This window comes from Notolabrus celidotus, chromosome 15 (assembly GCF_009762535.1).
Source record: "Notolabrus celidotus isolate fNotCel1 chromosome 15, fNotCel1.pri, whole genome shotgun sequence".
NCBI classification, from domain to species: domain Eukaryota; kingdom Metazoa; phylum Chordata; class Actinopteri; order Labriformes; family Labridae; genus Notolabrus; species Notolabrus celidotus.
In genome coordinates this window covers 8,445,474-8,468,522 of record NC_048286.1, presented here as the reverse complement: position 1 = coordinate 8,468,522, position 23,049 = coordinate 8,445,474, and the positions used below count along the sequence as shown (strand labels likewise).

The window sequence follows — 23,049 nt, the reverse complement described above, 5'->3', positions numbered from 1 at the left end:
TTTTGAGACCCGAGTTTGCCGCTTGGTTGTGAGCCTCCATTGATCATGACACAGCTGTAATAACAGTATATCAAATTTTATTGTCTATTCAACAATAGTGATCCCTTATGGTTTGTCAAACAATATGAAACGGCTGCAAACAGCCAGCTTCAGTACATGATAAGAATCAGGTCACTATTTAAATGCAGTTTGACAGTGATTTAAATAGTGCAGTTACATCAATGTGCATGCATTCATTTAAGACATTGGATTGCAAATGATCCCATTCCAGACGCAGCCTGTGAAACGGCTTCTTTAGGAAAGATGTGTCTCTCACTCGGCCACTTAGTGTAAAAAATCTGTTACAGCATTTGATTTTTCGTAACGTAATAAATTACAGAAAGAAAAGCATATATCTCTAAATAAGCCTGAAGTAATGACAGGTTTACAGTGTTTACAGACTTTAACAACAGGAGTAACTAAAAGGAATGCTCTTGTCCTCAAACTTGTCTAAAGGCATTTAAAGAAAAATGTTCTCTGGGATGATCTGTCGCTGACAGAAGGACAAAAGGCTCAAGCTGAGATGTTTAAGGGCACAGAGAAAATGACAAAGTAAAGTGACAACAATGTTTTCACTCAGGTCATTTCAAAAGTTCAGAGGGAAAGAAAAAGAATGAGATATATTGCTACAATCACTATAATTACACTAATTACACCATGTTGCTGTTGTAGAATCAGCAACACTTCACATATAAAAAACTATAAAAAGCTGTGTGATACATCTGTATATTTAAAATGACACAGCTATAAAGTGAGATTCAAACGGAGTGATTGTTTTATAATTGAGATGTGCAGAAAACATTTCATTACTAGAGTAAATAGAGCCGTGTAGACTCTGTTCTGACAGTCAACCGGCATCAAGAGCTCCTAAGATCGCACAATCTCGTCTCAACGGGGGCGTACAAAAGGTTTAAACAACATCTGGGATCAATCCTCAAACTCTGAGGTTGCAGGAGACAGGTCCGTGTTGAAAACTGCATTCCACGTTTCATGGACGTCTTTATGCGATTACACTGAAACGCTGACATTTTAGATTCCTTCTGTAAACCACAGCGAGTGAATTTGATGCTTAAGACATTCCTCACCTTTCACACAGAGTAAAGCCACACTGAAAAAGAATTAATTCACTCATACTGTCCAGTTTGCTTTCGAGAATAAGAAGAGGTGAGATGAGGGGGAAGTAGAGGAGTGTGTGTGTGTGTGTAGTTTTGGGATGAGGGAGTCAGAGGCCAACTCAAAATCTTCCCTGCTTTGCGTCTCCGATGGCCCCCCAGACGTCAAATACGAACTCATCGGGAAAGGCGAAGTCTCCGAGGGTCTCGTCTAACGCCATGGCGAATTCATCTGGGTTCTTCTTGTCACGGCCGACCTCGACCATGGTAGCAGCTGGAGAGGGAACAGCAGGAGACTTCATTGAGAGGCTTTTCATTAAACTAGTGACCCTCTGAGAGAAGGAGGATTTAGCAGATGTCTTCAGTCTACCCTCTATGATGATATCCTAATCATCACAGCACCACAATCACATGCTCTGCTGGCTACAGAGGTTGGAATGATTAAATCCCTTTTGTTTTTTTGTGAAGTTATTCTCTGTTGATCCCTGTAGGAGGATTAAGTATATGCATTTAACCCACTCTCAGTATTAGTCGCACTTATTAGTCGCCTCACTCTAAGGAGGACTGAGGTTTGCTTCCTAATGACTTACAGCCACTGTGTTGACATATTTTCTCACAGTGTTTGTGAAGGGAATGCTATGTGACTAAATCATGGATTAACATAACAGACTGAGGTCACTGAGAGGGCTTACTGAGGCCAGAGCTTTTGACTGAAACTGAATATGAAACTGACTGATAATGTTAAAATGCCACTCAACATAAAACTACCTTTCACCTCTGACATAAAAAAGAAACTAAAATCCAAAAGCCCTCTATTTTTCTTTCAAAACTCAACTCAATCAAGGCAGATGTCTGTCTAACATGAGTCTGGTCCTGCTCGAGGTTTCTGCCTGTTAAAGAAAGTTTAAATTTGTCCAAATGCTGCAAAGTGCCCTGCTCATGGTGGATTAAGATGAGATCAGACTGAGTCCTGTCTGCAGCATGAAACTGAAATTCTGGAGTCCGCCAATCACTTACTTTAAGTCTTTCTGTCTCATAAAAGTCACTAATCATAGAACTTTATGAAGTTCCTGAGCTCCCTCGTCTCGTCGATTCCTCTGGCCTGCTGCTGTAGACGTGCCAGACTGCTACAACTACTACTATCCGTCTCACAACTATCATCTCTCTCTTCATCTCCTTCTATCCCTCTCTCCAACTCGGTCTCAGCAGATGTGTGTCTAACATGAGTCTGGTCCTGCTGGAGGTTTCTGTCTGTTAAAGGAAGTTTGTCCTTGCCACTGTAACTTGCTGAATGCTGCAAAGTGCTCTGCTCATGGTGGATTAAGATGAGATCAGACTGAGTCCTTTCTGTAAGAGGGGACTGGGTCTTATTCTGTCTTTATGTTGAGTCTTTGTAAATAATGTGAGTGTGATTTGGTGCTATGTAAATTAAGATTGCTTGATATATTAGCAATCAATCAAAGCAGGGTTGCACAACAAATTAAGTTGTGTTCTACAATGAAAAAGGAACATAAATACAACATTTAAAGACATGTACAGTATTTATTTATTTTGTAGGTAGCGTTATGTAACCCAAAGTATGACAACATCTGAAGGAAAATCATAGTGCAGTGCAGCACTGATACCGGAATTTTAACTCACCAAGTTCAGTGTCTCTGATGCCCATGTAGCTCTCCAGGAGGTCATCCACTTTCTGCACAGCCTTCTCCTCAAACTCCGTTGGCTAGAAAACACAAACATCTCTGTTTTAGAGATCCACTTTCTTAGTTTTATTGTATTTCACTGTACTTTACTCTTGCGCAACACTCCCTGAGGTGCTGCAGTTCAGGATAATATTCTGACAGTGGTTCTTTTTTCCAAATTTCAGGGGGGATACAGGGGGGAGATAAAACATTGTGAGTTATTTGAGGATGCAGGCATGTAGGGATTATGCTCTTTATTTTGTGCGAGTTATTTTTGTTTGTCATCTGTGTGTATCCTCAATAGAGATTAAAATTATATCATGAGTGACAAAGAGACAAGCAAGTTTCATAGTGAGTGAGCAGTTCTGTTTAAAAAGGGAAAACCAGACCATCTTAGTATTAACTGTCAATGAGACAGGAAAGAATCCAGTATTTCCCTGATTTTGTCTTAACCATGTTATTATAAGTGATGAAACTTACCTCGTCCTCTACAGTAGCCGGGCCCTTGGAACGGAGTCTCAGAGTCCCCCTCCCGTTAGTGATCTTGGTGTCACCGGCTGGTTTGGCACCCTTTGACCTGGGCTCAAGCATTTCTGCCAATCAGAAGGGAAACCACGTTACAGAAAGTCAAGGTCCTGTGACTAAATGTACTCGTTCATTTACCAAACCAACATTTTTTTTATCTCTGTATAACACGTGAGCAGTAAAAATGACGAGTCATGGTTTGCAGAAGCCATTAGTCGTCCTAAAAGAAAAGGGTTTGATTTGACCTCTTTAAAGAGCATGAATTTTAATGTTCTTCTTATGCAAATGATGCTGTTAAATCCCTGCTGTCCGGGTCCACATGCTGAGAAACACTGCAGCAAACGTGTCTCTGTCATCGGCCGAACCTGAAGGTGAACGTGTCGTCCTTTCAGAGTGGGTCAGTTATGTAATGCGTCGATGCTGATGTGTTTACATCACCTACACTTATTCTTCTGTTTCTTACTCACCGAAGGCTTTCATGGGCTCCACCAGCTTGAGGGTGAAGGACTTGTCTCTGGGCAGCTCTTTCAGCATGCGGGCCACCTCATAATGCCGCGTCCCCACGATGTTACGCCCGTTAATGCACTCCACGTGGTCGCCCACACAGATGACCTTCACTCCGTCCACCACGCTGCCCTCTTTGATGCGCTGCCAAAGAGAATTAAAAGACGGGAAATTACGTGAGGTGGATGACAAACAGAGGTTTGATAGAAGGGTTTTCGAGACAAGGAGAAAAAGATGAGACAACAAACCAAAAGGTGTATAAAGGTTTATCTTTTCCAGACTTCCAAGGCTTTCTTTAAAGGACACAAATATTTGTGATGCAAATAAATGAGCTGTAAAGGCGTGTAAACAATAAATACGTTTAATAAAGTGAGTTTTTGTATATTTTAATAATAATCCTGACTTCCCCGCTCCACAGTGCAGCCTAAACATAATATCTATTGGGGTAACTGTTGTTTTGAATAAATCACGCAAAGCTTTATTTGTAAATATTCAAATTTCACTCCATGAACCAACAAATTGTGACATAAGAAGCTTAAACAGAAGTCTAGATGTGATAGAACAGCAACATTAAGCTGAACTACGCCTTCTAGAGCTTCAAGTTGAGGGAGTGTGTTAACTCTCCAGACACTGAAAGGTTAAATGTGAATGATTAAATAAATAAATACTGGCCACTTCTTTAACACTTCACATGACCCGCCAGCATCACACCACTGACTCTAAGGGTCTCAGTGTGTCATAAGCACCACCAGGCAGTCTGGATGCAGTGCTGATTGGGTGTCACATGATGGCACACATGAGCACTTTGTTTTGCTGGAGAAAGAAGAGCGAGAACGAATAAGCTCATTAGACCCGTCTGCATCAGCAGAGAAAACACACACACGAGGTGGAGTTATTATTTTTTCCCATTATGAAAGCAGCTTTGCACAAATACTTTGAATATGGCGGCTTATTCACCAGCTGCTGTTGTGTGATCTGAGGGCTCCTCTGAAGCAGCGAACGCTTCACCTGTTCAGAAGCTCACAGGAGTGAGAATCACTCGTATCACTTGTGTCAGAAATGTATCAATGACACTTTGTCCAATCTTCTGGGAAACTGCAAATATTATCACTTTGTAAGGGGACTTTTATATTCTGAATGTTTTTCTGCCTTAGCTGATATTGCAAATCAAATATCAATGCTCCTTCTTGATCAGACAAAATAAGAAAACCTCTGACAGGAAGTTGTCTCTATTTTTCAATGCATATAAAATCAGTTATTAATTAATTAACTGGAAAATTGATCCACAGAATTAGACTGAAAATGAATGTTAGTTGCACCAATTTATGGGAGAAATATGCATACGCAGTTATCCCAATACTTTGACCCACATTTGGCCGCATAAAGCTAAACGTAATTGGAATTTCTTTGTGGACTGTAAAACCAATGAACACAGTTTTCAGTTTGCATCTATTCTAACTCTCAAAAGGTCATACTGTCTAATGTTGCGCCCAGAAAGGGACATAAACAAGACGAAGCAAATTTTTACTTTCTAAAAATGTTTTTAATCACTTCTGTGGTCTTCATAGATTTAGACAACAGAACTTATGACACTTTTTAACTCGTATAAAGAGGTCAAATGTTGCTAAAGTGAAGTATGACAATGCTTTTTCTCTCTAGATGCAGTTTAATGTCCCGTCTTGCAGACCTTTCATCAACCCTACATTATTTGTATCCTGTCTTAGTGTAAGAACAAGTGTTTAAGATGAAGATACTAAACCTATTTTTCTTCTCACCTTGATGAAAGCGTATCCCGCTCCGTTGTCTGTGATGGTGAGGCCCAGAGCATCCTCAGTTTTGTGAACTTCCACCTCCTTCTTGATCCCTCTAATGTGGGCGAAGATAAAATCCTCTAGGCCGATCTGGCCCCCCAGCAGCTTGTCCATGTCAATCTTGTGGGTGTTGAGAGTGCAGAACAGGATCTGTACACACACACAGACATGTTTAAGGGGATTAAAGAGTGCACATAAAAAGACAAAAGCTCATAAAGTTGTTAGACGCACGATCAACTGTGAAAATGTTTCAGAATGAGCACTCAGTGCAGTGACAGCGTGCTGTTGATTATTCATCTCTGAGGAAAAAGAAGATAAAAGAGGCTTCACTGTGAAGGAAACCCCAGGTATGTCTGCATATTTGAAGCACAATCAAAACAGAATCCTTGTTTTGAGTCACAGCCTGAAGACTGAGCCAGATTCACAGATAATAAAACTGTTTGAGAGAAGATGACAGAGCACCGCTTCTGTATGTTAAACACAGGCATCATCAGAAAGATCCTGCAGCAGCCAAGTTATGCAGCTGTGTCCTCTTCCAACCCTGCGGTGCCATCAGAGTGTGATGTGTCTGTGCATCTTAACGGTCTCCAAACCGGCCTGTGACGGAGAGAACAAGAGGGAGGGGGGAAATTACTTTTCCTCCTGTGCCAGAGATTTTTTAAATCTGGCCTCACACCTTGTGGCTGCCTGCCGAGTCTTGGCAGCGCAGAGAGAAGGAAATGTGATCAGCAGGAACACGATACACAAGCGGCCTGGTTTAATGGCGCTTTAAACAGAGACTGGAGGGTGAAACCCAGGAAGAGGAGGAGGAGACAGGAGGATGTGAATCATTTATTCCTCTCTAACTCACCTCGACAGACAGAGCAGCTATTAATAACTTCGACTGTCATTTATATTTGCTCAGAGAGATGCCCACATGCGTGTTTTTGCATCTATTGTGGAATCAGCTTCTTAGTGAGGCTTTCAGAAACACTGAGCCAAAGGGAAAGAAATACCAAGCCGGGATTTAGCGGCTGACTTCCGGGGCTGGTTGGTACTGGTCCATCAGGAGGATGACCTTTGTGCACCAATCAGGCTCTGGCAGCGAAGGACGGCCTTGTTTGGGCCTTTTCTCTTTGTGTATCAACAGGCACTGCTCACACATTAGCAGACAAGGCCTCATGCGTTGCTGTGGGTTACCAGACTATAAAAGAATGGGATTATAATGGAGGGAGGCCACTAGAGGAGCGGGCAAAATAAGAGGGAGTATGGAGTAGAAGAGGAGGTAGAGAGGGGTGTACTGTAGCTCAATTGATGGCTCTCTTCCATTCTTTTTCCATAACAGACACCCTCCCTCACCTCCTCCCCACCCCCCAGGCCAGGGCATTACCCAAGAGCAAGTGGGAGGAACAGCAGCGAACGCCTACACCCGGTTACCAAGGCTGCTGACTACATTAAGCTGCTTGTGTGCGACGCAGGCAGCTCTCAGCACTCCTCTCCTCCTGCTGGGCTGACAGCCGCAGCGTGTTCACGCCGCTGGGGGGGGTAGAGGGACCAGCGTCACACGCCGCAGCGACTGCCTCTCCTCTCCACGACCTGACTCACAACAGCAGATACTACACCTCCTACAGCCTGCGCCACACTTACCAGAACCTTGATAACCGCACGGGAAAAGGGCAAGATAGAGGAGGGAGGCTCTGTAATCTGTTAGCATCGCCCCAGACAGAGTGATTCATGGGTCAAAGCTTCTTAAGGGGGAACAAGAAGCTCACACAAAATCATTGAAAACACAAAAGTGGATTTCAATGAGTTTGGAGCTCATATAAGAACGCAGAGTTACCTGCAGCATTTCATTACAGAAGCACAGAGCTTCATCTGAACAGAAGTGCCACCACTAGTGACAGGGGGGTTAGAGTTTTATTAGGCCTGTACAATATCAGACAAATATCAGATGTGCAGTTAAATTATTCAATGAAGTGATATGTCCAGTCAGTGTTGTGCTCCTGTATTATGATCTGTGTGATTAATAATAAAAACATATTTAATAATAATTAAATAAAAGGGATAATGACATGGAAACAAAAATGAAAGAGTGCATATTAGCTATAAATCTGGGTTTCTCTGTTTATCTGCTGTTCTTAATGTTTCACACAACACCTGTGGTTGCCAAATATTCTCCTGGATCCCAAAGATGATTTTTTTTTTACCACTAAACTGACACCAGTTAATCTGAGGGAAGCTGATAGCTAGCTTGAACTCCATAAAAATGGTGTGAAAGCATGTCTGTTATACCCAGGCCTCCATCCAACATGAAAAATCTATACACACAGATTCTGTAAAATCATTATTTGTTTACACTTTTTCTTTATTATTGGTGTATTTATTACAATAAAATCAGGCTTTTGCATTGTATTTAATACAACTGCATAAATTGTGGTCATGATAAATTGCAATTTATTGTGAACCCATCATTTTCATGATGAATGATTATTATGCTTTAGATTTTTTATCAAAAATGTTAAATTACAAATAGAAGTCATTTTTTAAAATATTTTAAATTTAATTTTTAAATCATTTAAAAAAAAAATTTTTTGAGCTTTTTCGCCTTTTTTAATTGATAGGACATCTGAGGAGGGACAGGAAATGTGTGGATTAGAGAGTGGGGGAAGACATGCAGCAGATAAATGGTAGAGACTGGGTGTCGAACCAGCAACCGCTGCGACAAGGACTATAGTCTCTGTACATGGGGCATACATAGACCACCGGCGCCCCTCAAATAAAAAAAAGTATTAATAGTTTGTGTCTGTTCTTCAAACCTGAGAGTTGTTATTTATATCTTAAATTCAGAATCTTTGTAAACATAAACATTTATCAACACCACATGTGTTATTTTTACATAACTTGTAAAAGATATCAATTTATTTTCCTGCAGGCCAGGCCAGATTGATTTTAATATAATATTAGTAATGTTTAGACACTATCACAAACACTTGTGGTTCTTACAGCTGTCAACACCCTCAGCCAAGCAGTGCATGCTGGGCACGAAGCTCCCTCCCTTCTCTTTATATGGCACATATTTCCCTTTCATAATAAAACTAATGGACACAAGACATCCCCAGTTCACTGTAAAGTCCGGTCTCAGTGAGAGGGGGACTTTAAACTTCTGTGGTGTGAACCTCACAGAAACAAAGACCAAATGTTCAACATATGAGGTGACTGTGTATCCCGCCGTTCAGTAACTGCACTGATAATGAGATGTGTCACGATCTGTCTGACTCAGCTCAGCAGATGATTGTTGGATTAATCACATCACGCTTTCACTTCAGCCTTATTCATCAGAACAAAGTGCTGGAATCAAACTAAGCACCTTTACTCGTGTACCTGTCTGCACTTCTTGAGCTTCATTATTTTATACTAAATACTTTTGCTCGTGTGCATGTGAGAGTAGGCGAAGAACATGAGCTTAAAATGATTCATATGAGCTAACAAAATAACTATGATGTTTTTCTTTGTGAATGTTCTACACAGCAATGAATTAAAGAGTTACCATCATGTCCACATCACAAAAGATGTATTTTTTTTTCCAACTTATATTTTTGGGGCTTTTACACTTTTATTTTATAGAGGAGAGGACAGAGGATAGTGTAGGAAAGTAGGAGAGTGTGGGGGAATTACATGTGGGAAATGGGTATGAATGGGTGAATGTGACGAGTAGTGTGTAAAACGCTTTGAGTAGTCAGACAGACTAGAAAAGCGCTATATAAGTACAAGTCCATTTACATGGTGCAGTTTTAACCTGTATTCATGGATGCAGCGATGGACTGTGTTTACAAACGATAGTTTTTGCATGTGATTTCGAGCCCATGCAGTGACTTCCACTTCAGAGTCATGTCTTTTTTCATGCAGTGCCATCTGAGGGCAAAAGATCACAGCCATCCAGTATTGTTTTTTGGCCTTCAGAGATTTGTCCAGATTCTCTGAATCTTTTAAAGACATTATGAACTGCTGCTGATGAAATCAGCACATTATTTGTAATTTTACGCTTTGGTACATCATTCTGAAATTGAGCTAGTGCTCACGCAGTCTCTCAGAGTGCTGAACCTCTTTGTGCTGAAGTCTCTCTGGAAAGCCCTTTTAATACAGAGTCATGTTACTAACCTGTGGCAAATGAACCTTGTTAGCTGGGAGATGTTCATTCATGGGTTTGTATTAGCAGTGTCTTGTTGTACCTGTCCTCACTTTTCTGAAATGTGTTGCCAGATCATGTTGATACATGGTTTCCTCTTTGCATGGTGCAGTTATAACCTTAATTTATGGATGCAGCGATAGACTGTGTTGACAGACGATAGTTTTTGCGAGTGATTTTGAGCCCATGCAGTGACTTCCACTATAGAGTTATGTCTTCTTTTCATGCAGTGCCATCTGAAGGCCTAAAGATCTCAACCATCCAGTATTAGTTTGGGCCTTTTGTACAGAGATTTGTCCAGTACTCTGAATCTTTTAATGATATGAACTGCTGCTGATGAAATCCACAATTTCTTTTGCAATTTTACGCCGAGGAACATTATTCTGAAATTGAACTAGTGCTCATGAAGTCTCTCACAGAGTGCTGAACCTCTTTGTGCTGGAGTCTCTCTGGAAAGCCCCTTTAATACCTAGTCATGTTACTAACCTGTGGCAAATGAACCTTGTTAGTTGGGAGATGTCCATTCAGGGGGTTTTATTAGCAGTGTTTTGTTGTACCTGTCCTCACTTTTCTTAAACATGTTTCTGGCATTAAATTCACAATGAGAATATTTTTCAAAGAGCGATAACATGCATCAGTTTCAACCTTTGACATGTCTTTGCCCCATTATCATTAAGTATGTGTATGATTTGCAAACCATCTAAATCTGTGTTACACAGCCTCCCAAATCTTTTGAATCAGGGTTGTATAATGATTCAAGTCCACTGAATCTCAGAAACCTCCACCTACATATTCTCCACAGACATCCTTTCTCCCGTCAAGAAAGTCAAGGATACATGAATACAGCCGTTAATTACGTCTCCCTCTAAATTATGTCCTGCACTGAAACAATGTTGACAAAGAGCTCGAGAAACCTGTTTCTTTGGCAACTGAAGCCCCGTCCATTTAGAGCCTCCTCGACAGATCCTTAGACGACAGAAGGCAGAGTTGGAAAGATTAGGCAGAGGATATAATAGCTTGAGGAGAAGAGTTACTCAGGGGTTTAATAATACTAAATGTTTCACCATCTCCTGTCTTATAATAATAATAATAACTGTGTGTTGTGTTTTGAGTAGTTAACAGGGAATGCTGATGTAAGCTGTGTGTTTTGTGGCGTGGCCCAGTGTTAAACAGGATAGCACATTCATCAGCATTACCGCCGGTGTAATCATTTACCTAACTGCGGACATGAGAGTCTGTAGAAACATGAGTGAAAGTTGTTTTGTAAGTGTTTGGCTCAGAGAAACAGAGCTTATCAGAAAAGGCTGTCTACAATGAGCCTGACGAAGATTTGATTTAATAAGTCGATGCTGAGCTGATGTGAACCCACTGTTATTCATGACTTGAGCCATTATCAGATGCAACAATTCACAGGGAATATAAACAAGAAGTGAAGAAACACAATCCCTGTATAATATGAGGTATATGTTACAGATAAACTAAGGAAACCAGTGCAATAAACAAAGCAAAGGAAAACCTCCAGCAGAATGTTTGATGGCTCTGTTTTTAAAGCGCTCTGTAGGTGTATGATATTATGATGTAGCATGACAGTAAAGATCACATCAGAAAGTTGTGAAGTAAGTGAAGTCCTATCATTGGATTGTGATACTTTGTTTGTACCGAGCGGCAACCTCTGGCTGCGAGAATTGAAGCCCATGCGGAAGTGTTAAAAACTGAAGTTCATCAAGTGTCCACTTGAGGCTGGCTCCGCGAGGTACCAGAAACCACATACACACCAATTCAAAATAGACAATCTTTACAGCAGAAATAAACATGTTTACAGTCTGGTACAAAAAACGAGTGTAGTCTGGACAGCTAATTTTTCGATCTGCACACACTGTGCGGGGGGTGATTTTTTTCATAATGCGGCATTTTCAAAGATGTTAAGATTCCGAGTCTTCCATTATGAGAGGCACAGCTGACTTGATTGACAGACGGGAACACTGTAGCTGTTAGCGAGGAGGCTCAAAGCCCGCCTCTTTACCTCACACTAGCTCGACGGAAGTTTGATTGACTTCATCATTTCCAATATGGCTCCCGCCGACGATTGGCCTCAAAACAGCACTTCAGAAACAGATGGGTGACGTCACGGATACTACATCCATTATTTATACATTCTATGGTTTGTACATGTGAAAAAGCAGCCTCCAAACATTGGAAATGATCTTCCAATGTCTCCAGATTGGTGGCCTTTACTTTCCTTTTGTTTAAAGTATACTGTAAGTATGCGATTAAGACTGAAAAAGATTCAAGCTCATTGTTGAGGTTTACAACAAATGCAGTTTATGCATAGATCATATGAAGAAGTGGATTCAATTTAGTACATTGCAAATTAAATAGCCCATCTGGAAACAATAAAGTTCTCTGAATCTGAATCTGATTCCTGTTTTTGGCCAATGGAGTTCCCATGCTTGGAAGAAAGGTTGCATGCTCTTGTCTATGCTTCTATCCTAAATGAGAAGTTACCATGGTATGGTCATGTAAGGATGGCTACCCACCTAAGCATAAACTACTTGAACTTATACCCCAGTGTGAGCTTGTGTTAGAATGTGATGGATTAAATGATTACTTCAAGAATCCAGAAATACAGTCGCTTTATACTGTAGTGGTTTCACTGCAACACTGGCCCACCCTTTCCTGAACTGCTAATCTTTCTACAGCTGCATCAAGGAAAATGACATCACTGTGATTAAGCCATAAGTTACAAACTGTGTGTATGTGTTACCTGAATAATGCACTGACTTAAGCTGTGCAGAAAATATCTAAAGAGAGGCCATGCAACAACCAGGGATCAAACTCCCTTTGGAAGAATCACCACAAATAACACGTCCTGGTTCGCTCTTTTCAACTGTGGTTGTTTAGACTCCGCTGTCACATCCATCCTCAGAGACACAAGTGTTGTTTCACAAGATGCGGTGCCATGACAACGCTTTCCTCTACATCCCTGATGGTAAACAACCACTTAAACCCCCATTAAAACAGATCCAGTCCAGTCACACACACACACACACACACACACCTGGGCTTTTATTCCTGCAGCTTCACACACACTTATTACTCTCAGCTCCACATTTATATCGTGCTGTGTTCACACCGTCACAAAGGGAATGCTGATTAGTGTGCCACATGTGAATAAAGCAATAACAATGGATCGCAGGTTCACTGGGAACATGTGGAAGGATAACGTGTGATTTAGCACTAATATAATATAATCGGTCCTGTTTTCTATATTAATGTAATACAGAGTTTGGTTCTGATGATTTCTAGAGTTCAAAAATAACACTGAAGATTATAATGAAGACAAAAGAAGACACATAAGCAAAATCAGCCCACTTCTCATGCAAATAACTCCCACTCATCTTGTACTTGAAAGAGATGGGATGGAAAACGCTTCATGTCTTCTAAAATCACTTTCCCCCCCGAGGACTTCACAGATGACTTTTAAACATTTTACAGACTGCAAAAATAAATCTGTTGGTTGCAGAATATGATTGACGGATTACTCAATAACGAAACAATCGTGATCTACAAAACTAAACTGAGCAAAATCAGAAAGGTTGTAGTCACAGGGAACATTTCTTTGTTAATCCTTGTTTGAAAATCAGGACTGACCAATTTGTCACAAAAGCTCTCAGAAAGATTTAACAGCTAAGCTTTAAAGGGTACATAAAGGTAGAAGAAAGGGTTACGAAATCAGTCCAAATTGCTTTTTAATGATAGTAAATGTGTGACAAAGCAACACTACGTTATAATTGTGGGTGTTTTAGGCATGCTTTTGTTTTACAGGTGCAAGAAAACCTGTTAGCTGGGCTGGGTCCCAATGAATCAGCCGAATCCTCAGGATTTCAAAAGATTGTTAGTGACAATATAAACTATGATGCAAACGTATTAATCCCATATTTCTGATCATCTTTCAATATGATCACTATATTTTCCATATTGTGCAGCCTTCATCATGAGCTACACATAAAAGGGGCTTTTCAGCCCTTTGAACACCACCACTAGGTGACTAATATAAGGGCTGCACAGGTAGAATAGAGAGAGCTGCTGAACTGGATATCATTATATTGTAGAGGCGTTGCTATTATAGAGACAGGGCGTGTATATTGTGAGAAATCTACCAACATAATGACGTTAATTTGCTCCGCCCCAGAAGTGACGTCACATGCTTATCACTCTGAACTGGGTGTTTCAGACCTGAGTACAGCGTGGATTTATGGCTCCCATATGCAGAGTCATGTTTTTATCACGACAGGAGAGAGAAGACCTCACTGAAAGGTGTCAACTCAACAAAAATTAAATAGCTAAAGCTTTATTATACAATAAAACTGTCACGTATATGTTACTTCTTCCTAGGTGTGTGGTATATAACAGAGTTTCCCAAAGTTTAGGTCATCTAAATACACTCAAGCTTGATATTTTGTTCCACATAATCCCTCTGCAAACATGAAAGTATGACTACCAGCTAGACAACAACAAGATATGTGGTTCTGTGACACGACCGCAGCCCAGATATTCAAACCGAAGGCAAATATGTTTTCCTATGAACAGGGAGCGCACCTGGAGCAACAGGTGGACAAAAGGCACAGAGCCACACCTTAAGCTCTACAGCTGTAGGGCCAACAGGCAGACTTTGGACTGAGCAGAGTGAGCACATAAAAAAATGACATTATTCATAAAGAAGGAGGAGTATTACATTCATGCCTTCCTGGCTGAGATAATACAGAGGAGCAGGAACTAGTGATGCGTTTCCACCAAAAAGAACAGGGACTTTTATTACCAGGAACTTATTTTGAAAGGTTTATCCAGTGTGTTGTCTGCATTTTCCACAAAGTTCAAAAAGAGGCCAGTGAGAATTAGGCAAACCAGTCTGCTGAGTTGTTCAAAAGTCTCACATTTTTCGATAAGTTTGCAACCGAGCTCCCAGAAAAATATAAGCTAAAAAAAGTTTCCTGAGATCCTGCAAAAGTTCCTTGGGATATTGAATACACTTCTTGGGATCAACTCTAATTTTGTTCCCCCCTGCTTTTAGTCCATTGTTTCAGATTTTAAACCCATGCCATCTCTATCTCAGCCATTCTTCCTGGCTGAGATAACACTGAGGATAACTAAAGCTGTGTTTCCATCAAAAAGAACAGAGACTTTTATTACCAGTAGCTTATTTTGAAAGGGACTAACATTTTCCTCTAGCCTGTTGTTGTCTGCAATTTCCATGAAGGTCAAAAAGAGGCCAGTGAGTATTTGGCAAACCAGTCTGCTGAGTTGTTAAAAGTCACACATTTTCAGACAAGGAAAAAAAGAATATAGGCTAAAAAAAGTTCCTGAGATCCTGCAAAAGTTCCTTGGGATCTTGATTACGTTTCTTGGGATCAACTCTAATTTTGTCCCACCCTGCCTTTAGTCCATAGTTTCAGATGTCACACCCATGTCATCTCTATTTCAGCCATTCTTCCTGGCTGAGATAACACAGAGGAGAATTAATGTTGTGTTTCCATCAAAAAGAACAGGTACTTTTATTACCAGTAACTTATTTTGAAAGGGGCAAAAAGGTTCCTCCTGTCTTTTGTTGTCCGCATTTTCCAAAAAGGTCAAAAAGGAGTCTAGTGAGTTTTTGACAAACCAGTCTGCTGGGTTGTTCAAAGTCACATTTTTAGTCAACTTTGAAACAAAACTCCCAAAAGAATATAGGCTAAAAAAGTTCCTGAGATCCTGCAAAAGTTCCTCAGGATCTTGAATAAACTTCTTGGGTTCAACTCTAATTTTGTTCCCTCCTGGCTTTAGTCCATAGTTTCAGATGTCTAACCCATGCCATCTCTATTTCAGCCATTCTTCCTGGCTGAGACAACACAGGGGAGAATTAATGTTATGTTTCCACAAAAAAGAACAGGGACTTTTATCACCAGGAACTTATTTTGAAAGGAACTAAAAGGTTCCTCCTGTCTGTTGTTGTTCGCATTTTCCACAAAGGTCAAAAAGGAGGCCAGTGAATTTTTGGAAACCGGTCTGTTGATTGTGTTGTTCAAAGTCACATTTTTAGAGAACTTTACAACCAAAGTCCCAAAAGAATATAGGCTCAAAAAAGTTCCTGAGGTCCTGCAAAAGTTTCTCAGAATCTTGAATACACTTCTTGGGATCAACTCTAATTTTGTCCCACCCTGCCTTTATTGCATAGTTTCAGAGGTTACACCCATGCCATCTCTATTTCAGCCACTCTTCCTGACTGAGATAACACTGAGGATAACTAAAGCTGTGTTTCCACCAAAAGAAAAGGGACTTTTATTACCAGGAACTTATTTTGAAAGGGACTTAAAGGATCGTCCAGCCTGTTGTTGTCTGCATTTTTCACAAAGGTCGAAAAGAGGCCAGTGAGAATTAGGCAAACCAGTCTGCTGAGTTGTTCAAAAGTCTCACATTTTTCGATAAGTTTGCAACCGAGCTCCCAGAAAAACAGAAGCTAAAAAAAGTTACTGAGATCCTGCAAAAGTTCCTTAGGATCTCGAATATGTTTCCTGGGATCCACTCTAATTATTTTCCCCCATGCCCTTGGTCCATAGTATCAGAGGTTACACCCATGTCACATTTTAGCTTCTTAACGGCGCACCGGTGATTTAGCTTTAGGATTTTTTCTTATTATACTCCATGCACTCTCGCCAACCCTAAATACTGAGTATACTGGTACTGAATGAAACTGGCTCTATTATTTATGAGTGTGTTGTTTATTTATAAATGATATGGCAAAATATCTATCCAAAAATATCCAGCTTTCTACATGCTGCAAGTACTCAACCAAGAAGAAATGTTCAGTCTATCCTGAAAGTACCTGTACTTATTGAGGGTAAGTCTCTGAGATTAAATCTAAAACCTGGTCCCTGAGGCAGAAACGTAGTCAGCAATTCAAAAAGTCATTATTCCTCGGGAAAGTTCCTTCGGTGGGAATGCAGCTTAAGTCAGCTTGATTTATGTGTCACTGTACTGTACTTTAATTTGCTGTAATTATGTTTCAGATGCAAGTTATTCCTCTCAGACAAATTCCTCACCACAAGTTCTGCCTCCTAAATAAAGAATTCGACTCAGAGCTTCAATGAAACTTGAGGATTGTGTAATTAAAAGGTACAATAGATGACCGAACTGAATCCAGACATGCCTGTGAGGTCCACTGAGGGAGAGACTCCACACTGTGAGGAGAAAAAAGTACAAAGACGACACAGGATTTTTCATTGCATAATGTATATCAGGCTCAGACATGAACTCAGGTAACCTTAGAGTCACAGGGCAGCTCGTCTGCAAACAGCCACATCTACAGTTTGGTGATCCGTGTTCGGTGGGTGTTAATAATTTGTGTTTTCATTGCAGGAATCTTAAATCTTCTAAGTAGACACTTCCTTAGTTAGTTTATCATTGCAGCTGTGTATTTATTAAATCTGATACTAGGATTAAATCAAAATGCAACAGACAGTACTTTGTACACCAGAAATGATAACTGCATCAAGGTGTTATGGAAAAGCTGCTTTCAGGGTGTTAAACACTCAGAAAGAGAGGACAAAATGTTGCTTTTTCAGAACATCATGCGCTGAACTTAGAGACCTTCTTGCTTGATCGACTCGTTGTTGAAATGTGCTAGATGAATAAACTTGTCTTGTCACTGAAGGTCGCAGTAAAAACATTTTTTTTAAATGTTCATTAAAACACCGTTCACTGAGCTCACAAATGAATGTGACAATCTCCTTCAGCACGTAGGATTGTGGTTTAGAACAGCATGCTGGCTTTAATCAATTAATTTGTTGTTATTTCATTGAAGGTAATTATAGGATTAAGTTTGATGCTTTAGGTGTTATTAATATATGTCGTTACTCACTTTTATAGGTTGATAGTTTTGCACCGCGTGACGTGTATATAGATTTGCGGGTCAGATAGGTTTGGTGGGCAACCTGTGAAGGTGAATGGTTTTTTACCAGGAGATGTGAGAGCACAAAGACTCTATGTATTATTTGAAAAAAGCTTTTTTTGTTGTTCAATAAACCACCAAAGAAAACTGCAAACTTGTTTGGACAATGGCAATCTTTGGACCCCGTGTACGATCCACTCTCCCCGTGCCCCTTGGCCGGTTTTGATTTGAGTTTTGTATTTTGTAAAGTCAAACAGCCACTACACTGGCTTTCTTACTACTAAGTAAAAGTAAGTGCAGGACATTAATCTATTTCTTACACATAGTATTTGGCATGCATGTATGGAGCATGTGGCACTGTGGCATACGAAATAGAGAAGCAGCAACAATTCACTCTGGGATACACCAAAATGAAACAGGTATGGGAGTCTTTGCTTTGTAGAATTATTCTTTTGTATATACTTCTGTTTGTGAGCTGCTTTGGTATGTACATATATTAAAAGCAATATTACTTTTACTATAGTAGCCATAAATGATTCAAGTCTATACTTGAGTTAAAACCAAGAAGCAACTTCCAGCTGCGAGAATTGAAGCCAATGTGGAAGTGTTAAAAACTGAAGTTCATCAAGTGTCCGCTTGAGGCTGGCTCCGGAAGTACCGGAAACCACATACACACCAATTCAAAATAGACAATCTTTACAGCAGAAATAAACATGTAGTCTGGTACAAAAGACGAGTGTAGTCTGGATAGCTCATTTTCTCCATTGGCACATACTGTACGGGGGGTGAATTTTTCATAACGCCGCAATTTCGAAGATATTGAGATTATGAGTTTTCCATTATGAGAGGTACAGCTGACTTGATTGACAGACGGGAACACTGTAGCTGTTGGCTAGGAGACTCAAAGCCCGCCTCTTTACCTCATACTAGCTCAACAGACGTTAGGTTGACTTCAGCATTTCCAATATGGCTCCCGCCGATGATTGGCCTCAAAACAACGCTTCAGAAACAGATGGGTGACATCATGGATACTACGTCCATTATTTATACAGTCTACAGTTAAAACCAAGCATCTCAAGTTGGCTTTCATTACTTGCAACGATTCTAAACTTTGCTTCTTTGTTCACTTATCAGGTATTTTAGATGTTTTATAAGTGTGCTAGTGTAATGTTTGGAAACATTATTTTCTTGCAACATAAAAAAAAAAAGATTTCTGAAAATAGTTCTTCAATAAAAAAATTTAAAAAAAGACAAGCAGACGAGAAAATGCTTCTTTCCTCAAAGTAAGGTACTAAACACACTATTGATCTGGTACAGGTCTAATACATTCATATCAGAGGATTGGAACACTTGTTTTCATGTTGCAGGAACCTGCTAGTGATGATAATGATGATGATGATGATGATGATGATCTAAAACTTCTTTGCTCTTGACACTCTGCCCACTGTTACATTTACCAACAGATCAAGAATAGAATTGTTTTCTGACACATGAAAAAGGAGTTTGATGTTCTATATAGAAACAGGCGTTGTTATTTGTACACACTACAATAACAGTAAGCAGGAAATTTTCCACAGAATAACACTCAATAGATCCAAAGTCCTCTCAGTCTATGTGTTGTGTAATAATGGTGCAAAGAATAATGAAAGAAATACAATTACACGTTCCTCTTCATGTCTGCAGATTTAAGAAAAATAGGGTTCATATAAATGTTAACGTAGTAACGAGTAAACGTTGCTTTATTAACCCCAGTACCAACCTCTAATTTCAGGTATCCATTAAAGATAACACTTCTTTGTTTATCCAGGAAAAGCTGTGTTATGTCCGGAGATAACATGACTTTAATCTAAGCTGATATCTTTTGTCCTGTGAGACACACGTCACGATCAGTCAACACGGGCACCTCCGTCACAGTGAGGTCTGCTGGTGTTTATGGAGGGAGGAGGCCCTGGGCAGAGCCGCTCTGCTGGGTCCTCTGGGACTTTGTCTGGCAGTAGCTGGGTTGTGTTATCTGTTTAGATTTGAGGCTATGCCCACTGAGCCGGACGTGAGGGGCTTCCTGTGGCAAAAAAAAAATGGTGGAGTCTAACAACGAACATCACTATGTTTGAGTCTCTTCTCTCCTCTGCCTAACTCTCTGTCTGCGTCTGTCTCTCTCTTTGTGTTAGGATCTGTGAAACACTTGTGGAAAGGCCAGGATCGTCAGCTGTACCCACATCAAAGAAAACTCATATGACATAACTGCTGAACAGAACAGACTGATGCGCTGCGATTTTACTTTTGCTACCCACCTGGAAGCTTTTAGGCATTATTACAGCGGGGTATGTTTCCTCATGGAGTGGCAACTACAACAAATTAACACTGATGTGATTCTTTATTGATCCCAGTGGAACTGATCCTCTATTGCCCTTCCTACAAGGGTGTCAGAGGTCAAGATCTACTACAGAACTGAACTACAAAAGCTGATATAAAATCAATATGCTTCAAAAACAGAGGTTAGAATCAGGTCAGCCAATGCGCACTGCTAAAAATCAGCTAAAATCCCAAATCTCTTTAACTTAAGCTGTGAGGCGGTTTCTCTACTGAAACAAGTCTAGACAGATACAGAACAGTCCTGCTTGTAATTGATAGACGTGATGAGACTAATACCCACCAGATTGGCTGGTGTTTCAGAGATTAAAACCCTGCAGGATTGAGCCTCATTTAAGTTGTTTTTCTGTAATCAAATTAGTGAGAGAGTGGTTATTTTGAGGAAAGCAGCCCTTCGCCCATCACATATTTGTGATATTTGAAGTCGTGTATTGTGTGCTTCAATCAGCGCCAACGCTTCTGACTCAAATTCCTTTTCATAAATTACACTTGTTGAATGACTGTGCTCCAGGAAGGAAAGGAAGTATCTGTCTCCAGCTCTTACAGCACTCCAGGCTGATAACAGGCTGCCCCGCCGGCCTATCTAGTCATATTCAGACTGACAAAAGACAAACATGCCACTCACACTTTCCTTTGAAAAGACAAGCTTAAGCAGTCTGGGCTGAGAGGAGGACACAGAAACTGTTGCTCGCAAACATGCACACTTTGCTCTTGGTGATGCCAGATGGGCCTAAAGGTGAAAGTAATTTGTTGGTATCCAATGAAGATAAGTCACAGAGCTCTCCTAATCCTGGATTGAAGGTATGCAGGCTGGTAGAGAGTTGGCAGGGCGTGCCTTTACACACACCAACTAGCATCGACACGAGACAATCAAAGTTGACGTTTAATGGCCAGCACACGGCTAATCTCTGAGAAAAGCTGCTTATAAAACTGTTTACTTCAACTTTTACCGCAAGTATTTACCTCCCATGTGTGGAGGAAGATTTAAAGATTCTTTACTTTGATAAGAGAGGCATTACCACCAGGTATACTTAATCTGCTACATATTAAAGTACTGAAAATGTGCTTGTAACAGTATTATTTAGGTATCATCAGCTAAACTGATCTAGTTTACAAAATAAAAGTATGAATTTCCCAGAAAACAGGGCCTCTGAAACAGATTTTTTTAAATTGCAACAATTTTGATGAAATTGAGGAGAAAATAGCATTTAACTATTGTAACTTACTTAGTTGCAGCTTGTATTAAGCCATACTTTAAGATGTAATCCAGTGATTTACAGTTTGAGGGCTCAGACCCCTTTTAAAAGACATACAATTAATCTAAGATCTTAAATGAAATTCATTTAAAGTGCTATATAAATAAAATCTATCATTATACTGTCATTCTAAACTTATACTCATGCTCACTTTGTCGGTTTTGTCAGACCCCACTGAGGCAATGAAAATCCTGGGACACATTTCTTGAACGTGTACACACACCTTGGCAATAAGCTGATTTTGTTTAATAATGCAGGGGAGGGGGTAATCAAAGTTCAACTACACAAAGCTGCATTCATCACTTTGACTTCTGTGTAATCTTAGATTTTCTTGACAAATACCTGATAGATTGATCTTTTCGGGGCCCTGAAGGAAACCACCTGAGAGGTTTAAAGGGCAAATGTAATAATGACTAGAACTGCTGACAACCCACTGATATGTTGGAAGGGACAGGGGCCTTAGCCAGACATTTTTGAGGTTCTTTGTGCCATCACTATAACCTTAAAATGAATGAGTTTATACATGTGAAGTTGGTGTAGTGAAGCTTTTGGTAAATATGAAGAAAAAAGGGCATCAATGAGAATACTTCATGACTTATTGTAAAATCCAGTTTCAACACTTGAACACACCCCAAATCACTTCTTTCCTCCTTCAACAACAGGTGAGCTCTTACCTCAGGTGGACTTATATTAAACGCTTCTGCTATTTTCCCATACAACTCCTTCACGTTGGTGAATCCCTCGATCCTGCCTGTGGGACTTCCGTGAGCCAGCTGCGTGTGGAAGACCAGTTTGGGCCGCAGGTTGGCAGGTGGAGGCGGGAGCCCCGCTCCGTTCACGGCAGATTTAGCCAGGCTCCCGGCACCTGCGTGTCCACCACCGACCTCCTCGTTCTCCACTAAATGCTCCTTCGTCGACTGTTTTTTCTTCCTCCATGGTCCCAGAGGCATTTTGTTTCGTCTTGTTTCGTTTTTCGACGTGGAAAGTGAAAAGTCCGAGCCGCTGCTAGAACATTGAAGTAACCAACCTGATGAGTTCCAAGCCCAGCGGTCGACTCGTCCTTATTTACTTCCTCGTTTCCTCAAACCTTTCCTCGATGTCTTCCTTCCTCCTCTCCGTCAACACTTTACTGTGCTCACCTGCCAGTAGTTCAGATTGGACTTTAGTTCCTCGACAGTGACTCGACCCTCGCTTGTAAATCTATGGTGTGAATATTCAACAGGTAGGTGGTGAGCAGGCTGCGGGATCAACTCTGACACAACCTGCTGGCTAACAATAGCCACTCTGTTTGTCTCGCGTGCTGCGGGACGCAGGCGCAGTGGGGTGAACCCGAGCTGAGCGCTGAGGGAGGATCAGACCCAGTGCACCTGTGCTCCATCAACGGGGAGTCATACCTTTAAAACAATTACGCTGGCATTTTTAATTATTTGCTTAGAGAGTCAGTAGGCCTACATGAGAAAATGATGATGTATACTAAATGAAAAGTGGATTTATGTCACTCATTTTTAAATTAATGGCTGCATGTACAGGGCCTCAGAGAACAGTGTTCTGTTGTCTCTAATCAAGTTCCACTTCAGAATTAAAGAGGTGGTTGAGTCAAGCAGGCAACCAGGTGAATAATAAAAGAGTCAAGAACAAGGGTAGTGGAAAAAGTAATCTAA

General features: G+C 40.6%; 1 protein-coding gene across 1 annotated transcript; it reads right to left on the bottom strand.

Moving 5' to 3' along the window:
* Positions 1-57: 57 nt before the first annotated feature.
* On the bottom strand, positions 58-22,760 carry gipc2 (GIPC PDZ domain containing family, member 2). Its single transcript, XM_034703340.1, has 6 exons — positions 22,063-22,760; positions 5,638-5,823; positions 3,826-4,006; positions 3,314-3,426; positions 2,793-2,874; positions 58-1,425 (listed from the first exon to the last, which is right to left on the bottom strand). The coding sequence occupies exons 1-6, from the start codon at positions 22,336-22,338 to the stop codon at positions 1,274-1,276; spliced, it is 990 nt and encodes a 329-aa protein (XP_034559231.1). The 5' UTR covers positions 22,339-22,760; the 3' UTR covers positions 58-1,273.
* Between the last annotated feature and the right edge of the window lie 289 nt (positions 22,761-23,049).

Bases quoted from the DNA above. Each gene is read 5' to 3' on its own strand.
- gipc2 (XM_034703340.1), bottom strand. From the start codon at position 22,338: ATGCCTCTGGGACCATGGAGGAAGAAAAAACAGTCGACGAAGGAGCAT. The intron at 3,427-3,825 runs GTGAGTAAGAAA...TCTGATTGGCAG, and splicing joins GGAGCCCATGAAAGCCTTCG to AAATGCTTGAGCCCAGGTCA. The intron at 1,426-2,792 runs GTGAGTTAAAAT...TTCCCTCTCCAG, and splicing joins CATCAGAGACACTGAACTTG to CTGCTACCATGGTCGAGGTC.